Here is a 22383-nt window from a genome sequence, read left to right as displayed (position 1 = left end):
GGCTTAAGGCTCAAATGCGACTGGTAACAATAGCTGTAGGGCTTATACGCATCACACGGATGAGATTGTCTCATCATACTACATTATACTGAAAGCTTATTACAGGGTGAAGTTGTCCTTTAATACCACACTATAGAGAAAGGACACATGCAGCTTACCAGTTGGTTACTTGATACTGTTTTACCAACTGGCTGGCAAATCATAAAATCCCCAGCTCAGGGTTTAGCAATTAGGTCTGATTATCTAGAGATCAGTTTAATCCTTAGTAGCCTAGATAGGTTGGTTTTAAAAGTGATTTCAACATGTTCTTATTAAAAAAAAAAAAAATGTCAGTATTGCTTTAAATCTGAATCATTTGGTTAAGGACAGCAACCACAGAAACTAGACAGTCTTTATTGTTATTATTTATATTACAGGTATGGGACCTGTTATCCAGAATGCTCGGGACCTGGGGTTTTCCGGATAATGGATCTTTCCGTAATTTGGGTCTTCATGCCTTAAGTCTACTAGAAATTAATTTAAACATTAAATAAATCCAATAGGCTGGATTTGCTTCCAATATGGATTAATTATATCTTAGTTGGGATCAAGTACAAGCTACTGTTTTATTATTACAGAGAAAAAGGAAATCCCTTTTAAAAATTTGGATTATTTGGATAAAATGGAGTCTATGGGAGACAGCCATGCCGTAATTCTGAGCTTTCTGGATATCGGGTTTCCGGATAAGGGATCCTATACCTGTACTATCAACGCTCTCTCTGTTCCAGTGCTTCTGATTCCAATGTGCAGAGCAAAAGACAATAATATAACCTGGATTCCTGCTGTAGCAGCAATGTCCCTGCTCAGGAAGTTAGGGCTGCAAAGGAAAATAAGTCCATTTACCCTGAATCGATATTCAGATTCTAGTTGACGGTGTTACAGCAATTTGTGAAAAGGCTGCAGATGATGGGGCATATGTTTAAGCAAACACACATCAGGCACACCCCAAAAGTTACACATGTAATGCAGAACCTAGGAACCGCTTCCCTACATGAACATTTGCCGTTAATCTGGCATTATAGGTGAAGTTATCATGTGAATGCCTCTCTGCCTTAATCTAAAGCAACCCCTACCAACTGGTGCCCTTGGGGGTTCAATGAGCAGATTTCTGGCCATTCCAACAGTTCAGGGTAAATGTCAGAGCCCCAGCACGGTCCAAAGCAAACGCAGCTGACTGTAATGTCCTGGCACAGGGCTGAACTTGCTGCTCCAGGACATCACACACAGCTCCAACGTGTCCAGTGTAAACAATCACAGGGGAACACACAGTCATACTGGATGCTATGGACGAAAAGCGCTCATTAAAGGGAAACTAAAATGAAAGCTTTCCTTTATATTTACTTTTTGTATTCTGAAAATGAACTTGAAAAGCAGTCCGGTTGCTAGGGACCAGTAAGCAGAGTAATTCTGAAACTCGTTTTAGTTTTGTTATTAGCAATTTTATGGTTTATCGCATAGAAAGAGCATTTATACCCTCGGATATCCCTGCAGAATTCTGCTTACTGGGTGGTTATATCTATGCAGGGATAGTTTTACGGTATTTTTCTGTACAAGCTATGAGCAAACTTAAGGGACTGATCCTGCTGAATTGTGCTTAGAAAAAGTCAAATAATTTTTTACTATACAATCCAAATTTTTAGTGGAAAAAATAACTTGAGGTTGTATATAAGTCAATGGGAGAGGTCCCTAGTCTATCTGGAAGTTTCTATGGTCTGCGCTGGAATTTTTCAGGCAAAAATCAAAAAATTCTTACATTTGGGAAAAAGTCCGAACAAAATCAGATTCAAGTTTTCGCTAGTTTTTATTGAGTTTTTCCCCAATCTGATTAATTCGAGCTTTTTAAATAATAATTATGGTCAAATCACGGATTATAGTTTGGGTGGACTTTTTAAAAATAAATATGAGAAAAATTCGGATTTTGATAAAGTGCTAAGATCCATATCTGAATAGATAACAAATCTCCTTTTCTTTTCCAACTAGTTATCCATGGTGACCCTTTAATAAAATGTTACAAGCCAGTCCGTTTATCTTAGGGCTCTTACAGATGAGTGTTTTTACCTGCGCTCTCCTGCCTTCCGTTTTCATTCGTTCAGCCGCAGGGGAGCGCAGGAGTAGACGCACTGAATTCTTTTCAATGGGGCTGTACTCACACAGACGCATGTAAGTGCCGAACGCAGCTAAAATGCAACATGCAACCTGCGTTTGGCACGTACATGCCTCTGTGTGAGTACATCCCCATTGAAAAGAATTCAGTGCGTCTACTCCTAAGCTCCCCTTTGACTGAACGCATGAAACCGGAACGCAGGGGAGCGCAGGTAGAAACGCTTATCTCTAAGAGCCCTTAGAGCTACGGGATGATCATAAATTCAGGCATGAAAAACAGGTTCTGCTGCTTCCAATACAATAGAGGAAGTTGAAGGATCTCTTCCTTTGTACCAGATTATTCAACCTGCTCTTCACCTTTCTCAGTAAGCAAATTGTTGCCTCGGTATACAGAGTGTGCACTTTATTAGAATGTTTTATAAATCATATGCAAAATGTTACACTAAATGGAAATTAACAGGAGAAATCTTCTTCTTCTTCTTCTTCTTCTTCAGATCCACTCAGCTCATATGCATTCTGGCATTAAAGAGGTGGTTCACCTTTAAATTAACTTTTAGTATGTTATAGAATGGCTAATTCTAAGCAACGTTTTATATTTATTTACCTTCTACTTCTGACTCTTTCCAGCTTTCAAATGGGGGTCATTGACCCCATCTAAAAAAACAAATGATCTATAAGGCTACAAATCTATTATTATTGCTACTTTTATTACTCATCTTTCTATTCAGACCCTCCCCTATTCATAATCTAGTCCCCTATTCTAATAATGCCAGGTTGCTAGGGTAATTTGGACCATAGCAACCAGATTGCTGAAGTTGAAACTGGAGAGCATCTAAATAAAAAGCCGTCATGAATAATGAAAAATGAAAACCAATTGCAAATTGTCTCAGAATATCACTCTCTATAGTGACTCCAAGGTGAAAAACCCCCTTATGCAATGAAGTCAGTTCTCTTAGAGATCAGGTTAAGCAGTGGACCTAAGATGAATTATTTCAGGAGTCAGAGCAAACAGTGAAGAGAATATAAATAGCCAGTCCAATTTTGATTTTAATAGAAATTACAAATAATGTTGCAGTGCTCAGTGGGGGGGGGTGTCATAAATGTTGGCACCCCCAGTGAATAGCCTTGTCTATTATTGGATAGTTGCTTAGAAATACATTTACAATAACTGCAGGTATGGGACCTGTTATCCAGAATGTTTTCCGGATAACGGGTCTTTGTATAATTTCGATCTTAATAAGTTAAGTCTAATAGAAATTAATTTAAACATTAAATGAACACAATAGGCTGGGCTAGGGATGCACCGATCCAGGATTCGGTTCGGGATTCGGCCTTTTTCAGCAGGATTCGGATTCGGCCGAATCCTTCTGCCTGGCCGAACGGAATCCGAACCCTAATTGGCATATGCAATTAGGGGCGGGCAGGGAAATCGCATGACTTTGTCAAAAAACAAGGAAGTAAAAAATGTTTTCCCCTTCCCACCCCTAATTTGCATATGCAAATTAGGATTTGGTTCGGTATTTAGCTGAATCTTTCAAGAAGGATTCGGAGGTTCGGCCGAAACCAAAATTGTGGATTCGGTGCATCCCTACTTTAAATAAACCCAATTGTCTGGTTTTGCTTCCAATAAAGATTAATTATATTTCAGTTGGGATCAAGTACAAGCTACTGTTTTATTATTATTTTTGGATAATGGGTTTCTGGATAACGGATCCCATACCTGTATAATGCAAATACGGGAATTATACCTTTTAATATTGGAACGCTTCAAGGCTTCTCCCAGCCAAGTGACAAGTAACACTAACAGTAAGAGTAGGTTTACGGTCATTTAAAAGAAAGAATTTAGAAACAGCCCATAACGACTTCTCCATGTGATTAAGTAAACCCAAATGGAGCTCAGAAAATATTCAGTTGATTTTCCTCCATGTCTCATGTGTTGTCTAAATGACTCACTGAGGTGAGAAAGGCATAATCAATACTTTGTTTGGATTAACCCTTCATAGTAACTAGGCTTTAGTTCCACTTTATTTGCCTTTTAAAAAACAGGAACAGTTCAAAGGGCAGTTCAGGAATGAATACCCGCAGTGCAATCATAGCCACTTTAGAAAAGAGGAAACAGAAATGTTCAAATGATTGTTTGCCTGTCAGGCAGCATTGCACAAACTAGTTTGCATGTAAACATGTGGGTGCTGTTTAACCACATGTGAAGCCTCGGAACAACAACAGGGCAATTGTAAAACAGGGGAGAAGGACAATACTTAGATCAGTCTCTGGAAGAATTAAATTCATATTAAAGGACATGTACGCCCTCAAAACCAATTAAAAAGTGATCAGTACTTCGAAAAAGAGACAGTACTTCGACTATCGAATGGTCGAATAGTCGAATGATTTTTAGTTTGAATCCTTCGATTCAAAGTTGAAGGTCGAAGTAGCCAATTCGATGGTCGAAGTAGCCAAAAAAATACTTCGAAATTCGAAGTATTTTTTATTCTATTCCTTCACTCGAACTTAATGAATGGGCCCCTTAGTGAGCGGTGGAGTCCCAAGTTTCTCTGGTCATATCTAAGCAGAGCACCATCACAAGACTTTCCTTTTCTCAGGAAATTAATTTTCAGCTGACTGTAGCCAGTTAACCAAAAGGAACAGTAGGTGGTGATGTTGTTCCGAGGCATGTGAAGCCTCGGAACAACAACAGGGCAATTGTAAAACAGGGGAGAAGGACAATACTTAGATCAGTCTCTGGAAGAATTAAATTCATATTAAAGGACATGTACGCCCTCAAAACCAATTAAAAAGTGATCAAAGCACTCTTCTGAGCACTTTTGCAAATTACTTTTTTTTTCTTCAGTTTTCAAGATATTATCATTTTTTACACTGCTAATATAATGAATTTTAAACAGTGCTACTTGCTGTTCATTTCAGCAGTTACCACAGTAAGGGGCAGATGTACCAAGGGTCGAATATCGAGGGTTAATCAACCCTCGATATTCGACTGGGGAATTAAAATCCTTCGAATATCGAAGTCGAAGGATTTTGCGCAACTAGTTAGATCGAAGGAATACTTGTTCGCTCGAACGATTTAATCCTTGGAATCGAAGGATTTTAATCCAACGATCGAAAGATTATCCTTCGACCAAAAAACGATAGCCAAGCCTATGATGACTTCGGTAGCTTTTAGGTGGCGAACTAGGGGGTCGAAGTTTTTTCTTAAAGAGACAGTACTTCGACTATCGAATGGTCGAATAGTCGAATGATTTTTAGTTTGAATCCTTTGATTCAAAGTTGAAGGTCGAAGTAGCCAATTCGATGGTCGTAGTGGCCAAAAAAATACTTCGAAATTCGAAGTATTTTTTATTCTATTCCTTCACTCGAACTTAATGAATGGGCCCCTTAGTGAGCAGTGGAGTCCCAAGTTTCTCTGGTCATATCTAAGCAGAGCACCATCACAAGACTTTCCTTTTCTCAGGAAATTTCAGATTTTGCCCTGTTTAGTGCAATAAATAACCAGTCATTCCCTGAAGAAATAGGCAAAAGGTATGGTCAGAAAAAGCCCTATTCATTACACTAATGTTGCAAAAAGTAATATACTGCCCCTTTAAACAGGTCTGATGACATTACTAGTGTTGGAAGGTTCTGCTAAATTTGAAGAATGTCTCACTTGCCCTTGTAAGTTTGCAGATGCCTAATGAGTCAGTAAGACAATTGAAAGGGGGTAAAACAATGTGGTATAAGTGATATACAGTAATTGATCTAATTGATTTCCGGTCATGGCCTGCCTCATCATTCATTGATACTTTACCAGGGATGTCAACCCAAAAGTGCCATTACAGTATACAAAATAAAAACTTTTCAACCATTTTCAAGTAAATTAGAGGTTTTTAAATGGCAGCGTTTCCCCAGTTTGTTTCCCCACACCAGGCACACTCTTCCGTGTCTTGTTCCAACACTTGGGCTCATTTCTCAACACTGGGCAGTAACCAATGTCAAACAGTCAAATATTGGCTTTCATTGTTCTACTAAAAAGCTAATAACTGGGTGGTTGCTATGGGTTACTGTCTACATGCAAATCTGTCCCAAGTTGATAAATGACATCAGTCATCGGTATCCAAGTTGCTTGTAAGCCCTTCCCACTCAGCAGCCAGACTCCATACACTCTATAAATTCTTTAGCCAAGTGAGAAAAGGTAAAGATATTCTCCTCAGTAGCGGGACTTTATATCCAATAATCCAGTTCCCCAGTCATGTAAGGAATGGTACAGATAGTTTCCTCAAAAGTCTGACTTCATATACCATAATCCACTTCTCCAACCATGTGATTTATGGCAGAGATATTCTCCTCAGAAGCCCAACTTCATATCGCATAATCCACTTCTCCAACCATGTGACTTATGGTAGAGATACTTTCCTCAGCAGCCCAACGTCATATCCCATAATCCACCTTTCCAACCATGTGATTTATGGCAGAGATATTCTCCTCAGCAGCCCAACTTCATATCCCATATTCCACCTTTCCAACCATGTGACTAATGGTAGAGATATTCACCCAGCAGCACAACTTCATATCCCATAATCCACTTTACAACCATGTGACTAATGGTAGATATATTCACCTCAGCAGCCCAACTTCATATCCCATAATCCACCTTTCCAACCATGTGACTAATGGTAGAGATATTCACCCAGCAGCACAACTTCATATCCCATAATCCACTTTACAACCATGTGACTAATGGTAGATATGTTCACCTCAGCAGCACAACTTCATATCCCATAATTCACCTTTCCAAACATGTGACTAATGGTAGAGATATTCACCCAGCAGCACAACTTCATATCCCATAATCCACTTTCCAACCATGTGACTAATGGTAGATATGTTCACCTCAGCAGCCCAACTTCATATCCCATAATCCACCTTTCCACCCATATGATTTATGGTAGAGATATTCACCTCAGCAGCCCAACTTCATATCCCATAATCCACCTTTCCAACCATGTGACCAATAGTAGAGATATTCTCCTCAACAGCCAACAACATATCTAGGGTTGCTATCTGGGCTGTATTTCACTGGCCTAGTCAGCTAAAGCCAAGGCCTGCCTTATAGATTTACCAGCAATGTATTTTGTGGTAAATATATAACTACCTGTCATTCTGCCCCTGATCCACCCTAAATCCCTGCTGATGTGCATCACCTACTCATGTAACTAATGGAAGACATATTCTCCTCAGAAGTCTGACTTCATATCTCATAATCCACACTTCCAACCATGTGACTAGTGGCAGAGATATTCTCCTCATCTCTCAGACTCTATACTATATTGCACAGTACACATTTCAAAATATGTGAATAATGGCAGAGATATTCTTCTCAACAACTAGACTTCATATCCCAGTGTCCACTTCTCTAACTATGTGAATAATGGTACAGATATTTTTCTCAGTAGACAGACGCCATATACCACAATTCACTTCTCTAATACTGACACCTGGTCTGGCCAATAAAAATGAGGCTTGATTCCAATGTTATTAACAAAGAAGAAAGATGAATATGTTTTTTATTTTTTCTTGCAGAAAAGATGGCGACTCTATTCTCTAATCATGTGTTTCGCTTTGATCTCCTGCAATGAACAGTCAGTAAAAGATACAAAGTTTCTAAAACTTAAACCTAGAGCCCAGAATATGTGGCAGCTGCACTTGTTGTTACAATTTCAGATAAGCAAAGGAATGATTGTAACAATTTAAGGTAAGCAGGTCTCTTAGGGAAATTTGCAGCTTAAAGGGCAATTAACCTTCATTACAAAACTGTAATAACACATAAAAACTCATAACCTGACAAATTTTGTAAAATTAATATGTTAATTAGAGGGTGTGGCCACAAAATAGGCGTGGTCAAAAAATTCTGCGTTCCATGCGGCAAATCTTTTTGTCCCTCTTTCTATTTCCAAAATGTTGGGAGGTATGGCACCTCTCCATACTCACAGTAACAGCCTGTCATGTGTTGTCAGACACCACCATTTTACTTACCCATCACTATCATTGAAAAGGAACCAAAATTCCTCAGAAACAAAAAAGCATGATTGGGGCGCAGTCTAGGGAAATGGGGGCATGGCTGGGGCAGAACAAGCATAGCAAATAAAGAATGGCTATGAATGATACAATTAAAATTAAACAGAACCATATGAAGTCTCTGAAAATGAGTGTAGCTGCTTATTAGTGATGGGCGAATTTATCTGCCAGGCGCGAACTTGCGGCGAACTCCTGTGATTCGCCGCTGGCGAATAAATTCGGGAAACCAACGAATTTGCACAGGCGTCACAAAAACGGACGCCGGTGTCAAGAAAACGGACGCCGTTTTGCGAATTTTTCGGCGAAGCGAAACGCCCCAAATTCACCCATCACTACTGCTTATATCATATTGGGGGTATCAGGGAATCAAGATTTTACAATACAGACGGGGTTTGCTACTGTAACTGTGGATTACCATAGACAAGAAAATATGCTCGTCCAAAAAGGGACATGACAATACAGAATCCATGATATATATTCCAATTAATACAAAAAGCACATGATTCACCAATTTTTACATTTGGGGTTCACATCCCCTTTAATGAAAGGCAAATTAGCAAATAAAGAACACTCACATTCTCCAGAGAAAGAACATAGGCAATTCCTCCTTGTTTCACAGATGGGTTGCGTGTTCAGAATATCAACAAAATGGCACTGTCACTTTAATGCAAATGATTCTTAAAAGGCTTCTGAACCTTCAGTTTTCATTTATCCTTGATATTTTTTCTACTGGGAGGTCTTGCCTAAGCTGCTATTATTTTGGGCTGGACACAACTTTATTACCTTCTCTAACCCTGCAACCCACTGATGACTAAAGTGGTGATATATGGAAGGTTTCTTGATGCCGTATTCCTTTATCAATTACAATCTGATTGCATGTTTTGTGAGACCAGAAGCGCTGGAGCTGATATAATCTATAGACCATCTCCCCAACACAAGAACTAGTATATATTATATATAACAATGTATTTTAACTTCAAGCAAAGTATATTCACTCCCACTAACACAGCGTTCTGAAAAAGCAAGTGGAAGTCATGAATGTGCAAATACCTAAACATTTGACTTTTAAATAATTCCAGTGAACAAACACAAATTTAAATAGAGTTTTATAAAGAGAATAATGTATCACTTGTCCTAACCTCATGTATTATAATGGATAATATAACCCCTACTGTAAATGATAAGGATATTAGAAGTCACTGAGGGGTTCTGTGACCATATAAAGGCACAAGGCTGCAGGCTGAGTTATACAGGGAACTTTGAGTATCACTCATGTATTATAAGGGATAATGTACCCCCTACTGTAAATGATAAGGTTATACGAAGTCACTGAGGGGTTCTGTGACCATATAAAGGCACAAGGCTGCAGGCTGAGTTATACAGGGAACCTTGAGTATCACTCATGCATTATAAGGGATAATGTACCCCCTACTGTAAATGATAAGGATATTAGAAGTCACTAAGGGGTTCTGTGACCATATAAAGGCACAAGGTTGCAGGCTGAGTTATACAGGGAACTCTTAGTATCACTCATGTATTATGAGGTAAAATGTACCCCCTACTGTAAATGATAAGGATATTAGAAGTCACTGAGGGGTTCTGTGACCATATAAAGGCACAAGGCTGCTGGTCATAGTTATACAAGTCACTGAACTCTAAGGTGACTCCTAATATCCTCATATGGAACAACAAGTGGTACATTATTTATTTTATAACAGTGAGTCTTGTGACAAAAATTACACAACTACCACGGGTACCATTGGTATAAGCATATTCATGGTTCTTATGTATTATACAGGAACAAATAACTCTAGTGCTTCCGTTTTAAATATTAAATATAATGTATGGCTACGCAGCTCTGGTACAATCTGCCTGTTTGCTTTGGGGGCCCAAACACATACCTGTATACACAATAAATAAGCTGTTGTTTAACCTTGGTGGCAACCATGCAAGTTAAATAGGCCAAAGGCACACATTATATAGATGATAAGCTTTTAAGAATGCAGTGGTTTTAGTTCTTTTACAGGGAAATAAACAAGGATTGAATGATGGTTCCATAGAAAAATATAGAAAATACAAGCTTTCGTATAAAATAAAGACATTTGTTGCCAAGAAGCATTTTTTTAAGGCAAGATAAAAATTATTTTCTTTGTAATTGTGTAAGGTGTAAGGCTTTTATCAACAAACATTTGAAAGCTCAGAGCTGTTGGGATCAATTCAAATCAATCGCACAGCATTGTCTGTTTGAATGGAAATCTTTATATGGGACCTGTTATCCAGAATGTTTGGGACCTGGGGTTTTCTGGATAACAGATCTTTTTGTAATTTGGATCTTCATACCTTAAGTCTACTAGAAAATCATGTAAACATTAAATAAACCCAATAGGCTGTTTTTGCTTCCAATAAGGATTAATTATATCTTAGTTGGGATCAAGTACAAGCTACGCTTTTATTATTACAGAGAAAAAGGAAATCATTTTTAAAAATTTGGATTATTTAGATAAAATGGAGTCAATGGGAGACGGCAAATCCATTATTCTGAGCTTTCTGGATAACGGGTTTACAGATAACGGATCCCAAACCTGTATCACTCCCCTTAATGTAAAATAAAACAGTTTCACTTTAATATTATTCCATTGCTTACCCTTTAAGCGATCATATTTTCCCTTATCAAAGAAAATATCTGTGGAACGACACAGAATGAAGACTGATTGTTTTTCAGTGAGTTTTGTTACTTACAGACTCCCTGCTGCCATATCCTGTTTCACAATATAACATTTGTTTTCCTGGCCGCACCTCGTGGCAAGGGATCATTGGGAAAGCAATTTTTATCCAGCGCAGAATATTGTGCATACATTAATGATCATGCTTGATTGCCCCAGTATCACCCGACAAAACCCTAATAAACAGGACAGATCAGTTTCTTAATCCTTATAGATATAGGATCTGTACCACTGTGACAGAATGTTCTGTTATACAGATAGCTAGAATCTCAGCCATAAAGCAGGGCAGGACTGCTGCTTCCAATGGGGATCAGATAGGGATTTTTATTAAAAATATGAACAATAACAATAAACAAAATCAAAATGTCATAACAAACAAATCAAAACATACAACAGATACATATTCAAAAATTCATAGTTTTTTCCCATGAAAAATCTACCCCCCTCCACAATTTATTGTTTTCTTTATTGATATTTATTTCTTTCAATTTTATCAGGTATAATTCTTTCAAAATCTTTTTTGTTGTCAAATCTATAGATCCTTCTTCTCTCCCAAAAGTTTTACCACATCTCCTCATCCATAAGAAATATCGAACAACTGAGAAAATAACAAAGAGGGTCTCTTTATCCAGAGGATGGTCATTAGTTACAATTCCATAGGCTCTTTCCCCGTAAGTGTTTCTACAGAAATTATTGATTCCCAAAGTTGTTAAAACTTGATCATAAAGGGCTTTTGAGACTGAACATTCTAATAAGAAATGATCTACTGTTTCTTCTTTTCCACAGTCCCAGGGGCATAAACTATTTACTGTACTTAGATAACTTAAATTTCCCCTTACAAATAACTTCCCCTGTAGGGCCAACCATGCGTTATCAAACATTTTTTCTGGGAGTCTTTTTCCATTCAAAAACTTAATGCATTCCCCCATGACTTTTACAGGGCAATCTTTTGGACTCAAAGAGACAACAAAAAAGGAGCTTAGCACTTGTTCATACAACTGTTTTCTTGATAAGTTTTCAATATCATTGAAACCTAAACCCCACTTTTTCAACAATTTTAAACCTAACGCAATATGTTGCGGAAAACCTCCCCCCCTGATCCGGACCCCCTTCACTCTACCGCCCTCCACCCAGTCTCTGATAAAAGGCGAAACCCAGGATCTGACACAGTTTTCCCACAGAGAACACGTCCTTTGACCCAGATTCCCAAAATTGAATTTAAGAAAAATGGTGCCAAAGAAGGCAATTGGACAAACCATCCCTAGACCTCCCTCTTTCTTCTGTAGGAATGTTACCCCTCTTTTTACCGGGTTCAGCCTACTCCCCCAGAGCATCTGGAAAAACAAACTGTAAACCCGAGCATAGAGAGATTCTGGCAAGGGAAACACATAAGCAACAAAAAGAAACAATGGGATCAAAAAGGTCTTGATCAGATTAACCCTTTCTCTATAGGTCAGCTTCCAAGATCTCCAACGCTGAACTTTTGCCAAACCAACATCCACTTTCTCTTCCCAATTTAATCTGCTATTATCATCCCTTCCAAATTTTACTCCCAAGATTTTAACCTGCTCTGGGGCCACTGGGAAATTTCCGGCCTGAAAATCCGGTTCCCCTCCTAGAGTCCAAAAAGCTTCCGACTTTTCATGATTAACTGAGGATCCAGAGGCCCTTGAGTAGCTTCTGATACAATCAGTGATCACCTCAACCTCCGCCTGCTTAGAAATGACCACTGACACATCATCCGCGTAGGCTACAAACCTGAGTGGCTGCCCGCCAGGCACACAGACCCCCTCCATGCCCTTCTCCTCCAGCATCCTCAGGAAGGGATCCAGAGCAAATACATAGAGAAGAGGACTCAGAGGGCAGCCCTGCCGCACCCCGGCCCCAACATCAAAGGTTTCACCTTGCCAGCCATTAATCAGTGGGAAGCTTTTTGCCCCTTCATACAAAATCCTTAACCAACTAATGAATTTGCCTGGGATGCCGTATTTAGACAAAACAGCCCATAGATAGTCATGGTTAACCTTATCAAAAGCTTTAGTTTGATCCAAAGACAACAGGTATTTTCCCCACCCATGAGCTTTGCATGACTCCAAGGCTTCCCTTAAAGTAAGGAGGGCCCCAAAGATGCTCCGCCCCTTCACCGTGCAGAACTGACAGGACGATAATAAAGTGCCAGAAAACAAAATCAAACGTGAAAAAAGAATCCGCGCCAGAATCTTTCTGTCAGAATTGAGAAGGGCAATTGGCCTCCAGTTCTCAACCTTCTCATCATCCTTCCCCTTTGACAGCAAAATTAAAGAAGAACACCTCATTGACTCAGGCATACCCCCCTCCAAACATTCATTAAAGATCTTAACTAACACCGGGACTAACAGCGATTTAAAGGTCTTATAAAACTCTGCTGTTAGCCCATCAGGCCCTGGAGCTTTCTTGTTGTGCATTTTATCAATCGCACCCGCCACCTCTTCCTCCTCAATATTTGCTGTCAATGGGGAAAAGTCCAAATTTACTGTATCAGGTCCTGGGGTCGCCTTTAAAAAGTTTTCAGTCCTTTCCCTCTCCAAAGTTTTACTTCTGAACAGATCAGCATAGTACGACCTTACAACCCCGAGGATACCCTCCCTGGATTTCTGTATAACTCCCTCGGAGTCAATAAGGCCAGTCACCTGCTTTTTCTTAAAGGTCTCTCTACAATTCTGAAAAGGATCAGGGGAGTTTTTTGCCCCAAAATCTCTCTCCAGAATCATAGAGTCCTTGCGACTGTACTGATGCTGTCTAATCAGATATTTCAACCGGGCAATTTTTTCCCCCACCACCCCGGCCGAAATTAAGGTTTCCAACTTCTTCCTCAGAGACTGGTATGTTTTAGATCTTAAACCCTCCCGTTTAACAGATAGTTTTGTGAAGAAAGTTCGGATTTCTTTTTTTGCTTCCTCCCACCAGTGTACCACAGAATCAAAGAAAAAGAATTTTGACCACAAGGCTTCAAAAAACACCTTAAAAGAGCCATCCTCTGCTGCTTCTTTAAGAGACCCAATTCCCAGCCTCCACAGTCCTTTGCCTCTCTTGGGAAGATCTGATGTTCCCACTGTAAAGGATAACATTAAATGATCTGAGAAATCTACTGATGATTCCTTCACATCAGAGAAGACCTCCCCTTCCTTTACAAATATCATATCAATACGACTACTTCTATTGGAGCAAAAGTATGTATGTACTGCTTTCCTCCCTCCACAAGTAGCCACATCAATATAACCCGCCTGCTTAATTATACCTAACAAGAAAGCACCTTCATATTTGTTATATCTCCCAGTTCTATCTCCTGGATTTAAGGTCTGGTTAAAATCACCAGCCCAAATGACTTGGCTAGAAACACACAAGTATTGTTTTATTTCTTCTAACAGATCTTTTCTTTCTATCACTGCATGAGGGGCATAAATATTTATAAGTCTGTAACTTTCTCCTTTTATATTTACATCTAGTAAAATACATCTACCCACTTTAAGCTCTAAAAATCTCTTAACCTTAATGTCTGAGAATCCCTTAAAAAGAATTCCCACCCCCCCTGCTGTTTCCTCTGCTATGGACCAAAATGATGGACCCAACTGCCAGTCCCTTTTTGCATTAAAAATCTCTATCTTATTGGTTAGTCTTGTTTCTTGCAAAAAATAAATGTCATTTTCTTCTTTCTCCAAGTTACTAAACACTTCCCGTCTTTTTTAACATTTTTAATACTACACACATTTATAGTACTAAATTTAATTATTTGTTCAGGCATCTTGGAGAGTTAGTTGTTCTCACAGGATTGTGTTCTGCATGTCTTTTATACTGGGGTTTCCCCATGCCCCCCAACGACTCCCCCTCCACCAGGAGATCCTCCTCATCAATGGACTCCCACTCTTCCTCACTATCTATCCTTCCTTTCCTTTTCTTCCCTTGCTCCTCCACAATTCCTATTTCGACATTTGATGGACCCTCAGATTCTAATACAGAATCTTTCTTTCTTTTGCCCAAACCACTGCTGGGGGGTACCACATTCTTTTTAATTGACCTTTCCTTGACTCTCTTTTTTACCTCCTTTTTGTTCCCTTCATCCCTTTTTTTCTCTTCACCAATCCTTCTCAATTCCTCTTCCTCCTCTGCCAAATCCCCCCATGACTTTCCTGAGGGCAATTCAAATCTGTTTGAAGTTTTGATTTCACTTTCTAAGATCATTTTACCTGCTTTTTTTCCTGCCTTTTTTCCTGCCACCTTCCAGTCATCCCCTCTTCCCTGCACTGATGTAACAGTACTTTCTGCCTTTTGGTTTTCTTTACTTTGACAGGGGGCAACCTCATTGTTCCCTTCCTCCTCCCGCCTTTCTTCTGTTACATCTTCCTGAAATATTTCCTCCTCTATTCTTGGGCAAAGTTTAACAATATTGTGCCAGGCATTAGGACAATCACGGTGTGTATGACCCAGTTCCGCACACAGGTTACACCTCACATTCTCGCAGTCTTTGTTGACATGTCCCTGGGCCCCACACAATGTGCACATCTTTATTGTACAGTCTCCCGCCAAATGCCTCCTTGATCCACACTTATAACATTGACGGGGCTGCCCTGGATAAAAGCAAACACCCCTTTCTCTGCCTATAAAAAATGAATTTGGGAGATGCTGTGTCATGTTGTTTTGCACATTTAGCCTCACTTGAGCCTTCCAACCCACCACCCAAAATCCTTCCTCATTATATACAGGTTTTAAAGGCGTCAAAACATTGCATTGTCTCTTTAACCAGACTAACACATCAGCAGGAGGGACAGACTCATTCTTAAAAAAGATTGTTACTGTTTTTACTTCTGGTTTTGAGACTGGACTCGCCCCGAAGCCTTCCCATGCTGAGGATGTCTTTTTATCTTGATATAAATTCCAAAATCTGTCTAAACCTTGGGACAACTTGAAACTTATTTCAAAATCAATATCTGACACATTTACAAAAGCAAAAACATCTGCAGTAGTAAATCCCATTGATTGTTTGATTAAGTTTTTACACACATAGCGGCTACCTGGTGATTTCTCCTTTTCTCCCTCCCATTTGATTTTAACCACATTTCTCCTTTTGAAAGTGAGCCCATCATGAAAAGATTCCACCTGCCTTGCAAAAAATTTCCTTTTCTCCCAGAAAGACCTACTATCCTGTTTACCTTGTTCAGGATCAACTCCATTTTGAGCAAATTGTTGTGTGTTTTCCTCAGGTAAAGCACTAGTTGCTTCATTCTCAGCAGCTTGTGTCTCCCCCTCCACCTCATTTACATTCCCTTCAGAGACTGCACATTCCTTGTTGTTAAACAAAACATTTTCATTCCTTTCTTTTCCATTTGTTTCAGACAAATTATTTGCACCATTATCATCTGATTCCCCCCCACCTTCATTCAGCACAAAATCCAAATAAGAGGATTCAAAGGTCTTTTTCCCTCCACTGGACATTTGTTTAAAACCGTTCCTTGTTTTTATACACCTCCTCCCATGGTTTAATCACTAATAACAAAGCCTCCATATTTTCCACCACCTCCTCCAGTTCTTTATTCATTTCTGCCAGTTTCCTGATGCCTTGAGCTCTGAAATGTCCCTTAGCAGATTTAACATTTGAAAGTTCCCTCTCAATGTTTTTTTCCAAAGTATTTCTCCTGTTACTTAACAGTTCCATAGCTCTGAGTGATTCAATGATGTGTGAGGTATTAACAGTGTGTCCACTACTAGTCACATTAGAAGAGTCATTAGCCAGTGCTCCACTCACCCGTGCCCCAGTCCTGGTCTCCTCTGTGCCATCCAGCGCCCCCTCTGCCACTGCCACAGCAAGCTGGCCACACAGCGCCTCAAGCCTTGCCATATGTTTAGCAGGACTATCCTTCACGCTTGCCTCCCTGCTAGTCACTTTCTCCACAGTGTTTGTCTCAGTGTTGTTGGTGTAACAATGTGCTGGAGCTGCAGTTCTCAGAGTCTCACCTGAAGCCTCACTGCTGCTGCTTGCGGACGCCATCTTGTCCTTTTCCTCAGCACTAGCACCGGAGCTCCCTCCTTCTGCCTGGGCCTCAGATACTTCACTGTCGCCCACCTCTGCGTTACTGAGGGAACACTCCAAAAGGGTACTTGCACCACATCTGCGCACTTCTGAAACACTTTGGGGGCTGCTGGAATCCACTGCTTTCTCCATGGGCATTTCACATGGGGAGCTTGCACCAGGCAAATCCTCCATATTGGCTTTTTGTTCAGACACTTCTGCTGACTGTGTTACTTCCATCAATTCTTCACTGTTTTCTTCATTACACACCACTTCACATGAAGTTTTCTTGCTTTTGCAAAAGACTTTCTTTATGGTTTCTTTTGGGACTTTTTTCCCAACACCTAAAGTCTTTGTTCCACTTTTAACACGAGCTGACATCCTTCTCTCCATTTCCAAGTTGTAGGTAAATAATAAAGTCCAAAAGAAAGTGTAAACTGCACCCCCAGACCCTTGCTGGGCCTGGGGTAAGCTCTGTAACTCAGGAGCTCCTCACACGCACGTCCTTCCTGATTGGGGATCAGATAGGATCTGTACCACTGTGACAGAATGCTCTGTTATACAGATAGCTAGAATCTCAGCTGCCATAAAGCAGGGCAGAACTGCTGCTTCCAATGGGGATCAGATAGGATCTGTGCAGCCACTGTGACAGAATTAAAAAAAAAAGCTGTTCCTGCTTGACCAGCTAAAGTAGAGCTTGGCATACAAATACATACAAATACAGTAGGATAGCACTGGTGCCAGCTCAGCTTGATTAACAGGTTCATCAGAAAGAGCAACATGTAACTCTGGTCTGGGAGGGTGGATTAGTGTTATTAATTAAATAACTGTCCAGACCTAATTTAATTTAACCTTTCTCATGCATCCTGTTCAGAAAGCATAAAGTGTCTCTTTAACTTCCTGACTTGGACTGGTTCCTAGCTATAACAGAATGAGGGAAATCTAGAAAAGCGTCATTGCTGCAGGGAGAACTAACAGTAAACATGTCATTGGCATGTTTTGGATTGCCTGGGAGATTCCTTTCCTTCTTCCCTGCACTCAGTCATCTCCACTGCATGTGCTCAGTCACCCAGTAAGCTCCACTCCATGCACTCAGTCACACAGTAAGCTCCACTCCATGAGCCCAATCACACAGTAAGCTCCACTCCATGCACTCAGTCACACAGTAAGCTCCACTCCATGAGCCCAATCACACAGTAAGCTCCACTTCATGCGCTCAGTCACCCAGTTAGCTCCACTCCATGTGCTCAATCGCCCAGTAAGCTCCACTCCATGCACTCAGTCCTCCAGTAAGCTCCACTCCTTGCACTCAATCACCCAGTAAGCTCCACTCCATGCGCTCAATCCCCCAGTAAGCTCCACTCCATGAGCTCAGTCACCCACAGTAAGCTCTACTCCATGAGCTCAGTCACCCATTAAGCTCCACTCCTAGCACTCCATCACTCAGTAAGCTCCACTCCATGCACTCAATCAACTCTTAAGGTTCATGTTACTTCTAAACACAGACCTGGCAGTGCAAACTGGCAATATGGAGTGTTGTCACCTTTTCTGGGAAACATACCAGCCTATCTCTGTTGTCTTTTTTCCTTATTAACACAATGTGCTGCCCTCCAGATTTACATATATAAATTCCTGAGCAACAGGAGGATCACTGGTTTGACAGCTCTGCACTCCAGATTTGTCTTTGCACATTTGCATAAATACAGTTGCATCTACACCAAAATTGGTTTCTAGCACTAAGAGAAGAGAGGTGGGGCAAATGTTCAGGGGCAGGGAAGGGACGAGAGTGGAAAGCAGGGGGCCAGCAAAAGGATACTCGTAGAAATACCATGCCACACCATACCGTACATACCATATACAACTAGTTCATGATCTTCCTTCCTATGTATTCATTAAACACAGTATGTTTCATAATTTACATTTTCAAAAATTTTTCAATTTAACCAGAAACTATTGTGGGCCTACGACCAGAACAGTGAACATGTGGAACAGCATATACATTTAATAACCATGTCATGTAGCCTCGGAGACATTCTACACGTCCTTGTTGATTCCATTATATCATTGCACTTGCCTCTTCTCCACTCACAAGCTCTCAGAGAGATTATTAATGGGTACAGCTTGCTTCCTCTGTACATAATGGCCTTTTAAAGGGTAATTAACAGACAGTTCTTCTTGAAAATAACTTTTAACCATGATGCAGACAGTTTTCTGAGAAAATCCGTCTCAGTTTTTTATTCACTGTGCGTTTTTGAATGATTGATATTTTGGATAAGTTTGAACTTTGGAATAAGGACCAAATGAATTTGCGAAGCATCCCAGTGACTATAATCCCCAACCTCATTGCGCTACCATGAGGGAGCACATGCACAGTACAGAAAATGTTTAGTGATTACTGGACTAAGCATCTCAAATCTGGAAAAGGGTGAGATGATGGCAGCTGAGAAATCTGCAGAAAAGTGCCCCAGGCCAGAGCTTTAATTTTTAAGAAAAGGAACATTAGTCTGGGAAAGGGGCGGGGGGGGGGTTCGAGGGTTGTGTCTTATCAAGGGGGATCAAGTAGGGTTGCCACCTGTCTGGTTTTGACCCAGACAGCCCATTTTTGTTTTTTGAAGGACTCTCTGGGTCAAACTTTCCAAATTAGGAAAACTGGGCAGTATTCCCTGAGATTGAGGCAGCAATTGGCCAATCACCGAAGCATAGTTCCACCCTCTACATCAAGGCCACACCTCTAGCTACATTACAGCCCCGCCTCCCTGCCTGGAGTTAGTGGGGAGTGGAAAGGTGGCAACCCTAGGTTCCAGGCATTCATTAAATATGGAATTCCACTGGGAAAGGAATATACCTTCTTTGAACTGTTCTGAATTAACAAGGAGAAATAGGAAGTTTAAAATAAAAACTGTTCTTCATTTGCACCAGCCTGAGTATATGTTGTTGAAGTATATATGATATTAATACAGTTACACAGCATATGCCCAAGCTGCTCATTGCTGCTGTAAGTGCAGAAAGACCTAATGGTTCAATAAATAGGGAGTCCTGTGCTCAGCTAGGATTCCATGGTGCAGTCATGCAAAGCAGGCAAAAAATAAATCTCCTCTTCTAGTATTTGTATTATATAGAAAAGCCTTGGCCTCGCCCTCAACCAGTTTTAGGGCCCTGCTGGGACCAAAAGCGACAGACAAGCAATGCAAAATATAGCAAAGAGAGAAGGAATTTCAAGATCAGCAATGATAACAAATTGAACTCCTTGTAGTTGACCTTTAAATCTGGAGTGTACTCCAACTATGCCTTAGTAAGTGCTGCAATAAAGAACTTCTTTATGTTGTAGAACCCTTTACTTCTATAGGTAATGCTCAACAGACTTGGTACCACTGGATGGGTACAACACGATTAAGAAAATTCCAAAGGTTAGAGAAGTGGATGTTGCACTGAGTGCACTGATATGGGCAGAATTAGGGAGCATATATATAAATGCTTAGGCACAATCCTCATTTTATTTCTCTTTGGCTGGAAAGTGGATAGAGAAATCCACAAAGGAGCAGTTGGTATATCATGTGTGTAAACTGTGCACTTTCACTACACAAATACACACCCAGCACCCTAAGATGCACATCAAATGATATAGTCACTCAGCAGATCCCAGGGAAAATGACAACCATGTTAGCCCAGGACCACAGGGCTCCTATGGATGGTCTGAGCTGTACCCATTCAGAAAGCAAAATGTAAGCGCCCATCATCTTGGCACAGACAAACCTTACAAGTTTCAGACCCACACTGAACTTACTACAGCGATTATTTAAATCCATATTGTATCATATAATAAAATACACAAATATCACTTTTAATTCATCATGGTGAAGCAATGTGATTTATTGTAAAGCAAAACCCACAGAGGTCTGCATTTAAGATGCCTGTACTCTGCTCTTTGGGAGCAATTTGGAGCCAGATAACATTATCTTCAACCTTTGTGGATTTAAGAGCCCCTACAGGGTGTGTGCCGTTTAGCCAAGCTAAATTAGGGGATTATTAATCAAATCCGAAAATGTCTGATCATTTTAGGTAAAATAGTCAGACCAAATCCACATGGATTTTTCCCCTTCATTATCAATACATTTTTCCAAAAATTTCCTGTGCAGGGAAAAACTTGATAAAATCGTGAAAAAAATCGAATCGTATGAATTTTTCCAATTTGACGCCCGAAAACTCAGATTTTGTCAGATCAAGATATCTTCGGGACTTCTCCCATTGACTTCTACACGAACTCGGCAGGTCTGAGTTGAAGTCCTTTTTTATTCGGACCGTTAACACCCTTGGCGTTTAATATATTCCACTAAAAATTCGGATTCTAAAGTAAAAAACTAAAATTTTTCAAGTTTTTACTTTAATAAATAACCCCCTTAATGTCTAGCAGTCTATGGGTTGTAATATAAGGTGCAACACCAGTCAAACAGGTTAACACTTATGTGGTGGGAAGTCATCCAAAATGTGCCTTTTGGGGCAGAAAGTGTGAAAGCATGCAATGAGACAAACTAGCCATTGAAGAATAGATGGAACCATCACCTCTCCAGGGACATTAAGGATTCAAAAGTCAAGTTTTATTTGTCTTTTAAAAAACACAAATATTCCTCTAGCACAACACGACCCTGAGTGTCCAGCAGTTCACCTGACACATTTCATGCCATTTGCTAATATAACAGCACAAAAGCTACTACGGCTCTGATGGCCCTGTGTGAATTTCATTTAACTTTTTATTTTTGTATTCCCATGGAATAGGCCCGACCTCACTTGTCACGGACACAAAGCGCAAGCCCTTGACATTATGAGGAACGATTTGTGAGTCACGGCTGCACATGGAAATATAAACCGCAGAAGCAGGAATTGAGAGTGAGCACACAGGATGTTGCTGGGGGGTGTCACTTCTTACAAATACTCGGTATAGGTGTTCCTTGACAAGGAAAGGCAACACAACATTAACCATATACTATATATTTCCAAGGCAAAGGCGGTGGAACATACCTTGTTGAGTTTCCCAAGAGATGATATAAGATCCGCCCATTCGCTGGAAGACTCAAAGTTGCGCAGGGCTTTCTCAATGACAGAAGAGTAATTTCTGTACCTGTAGTCTCCCAGTAGCTCCTGTTCTTCCACATCCATCTTTCATGCATGCCCGGCCCCTGCAGACAAGAGGAGATCCCTGAGTGTCTGATGCATGATGACAGTGGATTCCAATAGAAGATGCAAAATGTAACAGGCAGTGGGGAAAGTGGCCTAACCAGACTGTTTGGCTTCCAAATATATACACACGCACACGCCAGCAGGTCCCTTAAGTCATCCTTACACTTATCCTGTCATGGGGAAAAAAAATTTTTCAAAATGAATCCGTTAATAGTGCTGCTCCAGCAGAATTCT

At 40.3% G+C, this 22383-nt stretch overlaps 1 protein-coding gene across 3 annotated transcripts in view; it reads right to left on the bottom strand.

The window, feature by feature from the left end:
• The window catches only part of dop1b.S (DOP1 leucine zipper like protein B S homeolog), a 65553-nt gene that overhangs the window by 34434 nt on the left and 8736 nt on the right, over positions 1 to 22383 (bottom strand). For 2 of the 3 annotated variants that reach the window (XM_018248367.2, XM_018248368.2), the window contains exon 2: positions 21991 to 22148. In XM_018248367.2, coding sequence (XP_018103856.1) covers positions 21991 to 22128 — 138 coding nt within the window. In that variant the 5' untranslated portion in view covers positions 22129 to 22148. 3 annotated transcript variants of the gene reach the window in all.

The sequence above is a fragment of the Xenopus laevis genome, chromosome 2S, assembly GCF_017654675.1.
Source record: "Xenopus laevis strain J_2021 chromosome 2S, Xenopus_laevis_v10.1, whole genome shotgun sequence".
Taxonomy (NCBI): Eukaryota; Metazoa; Chordata; class Amphibia; order Anura; family Pipidae; genus Xenopus; species Xenopus laevis.
Note: the sequence above shows the minus strand (reverse complement) of the source record. Positions and strands in the feature narration are given on the sequence as shown.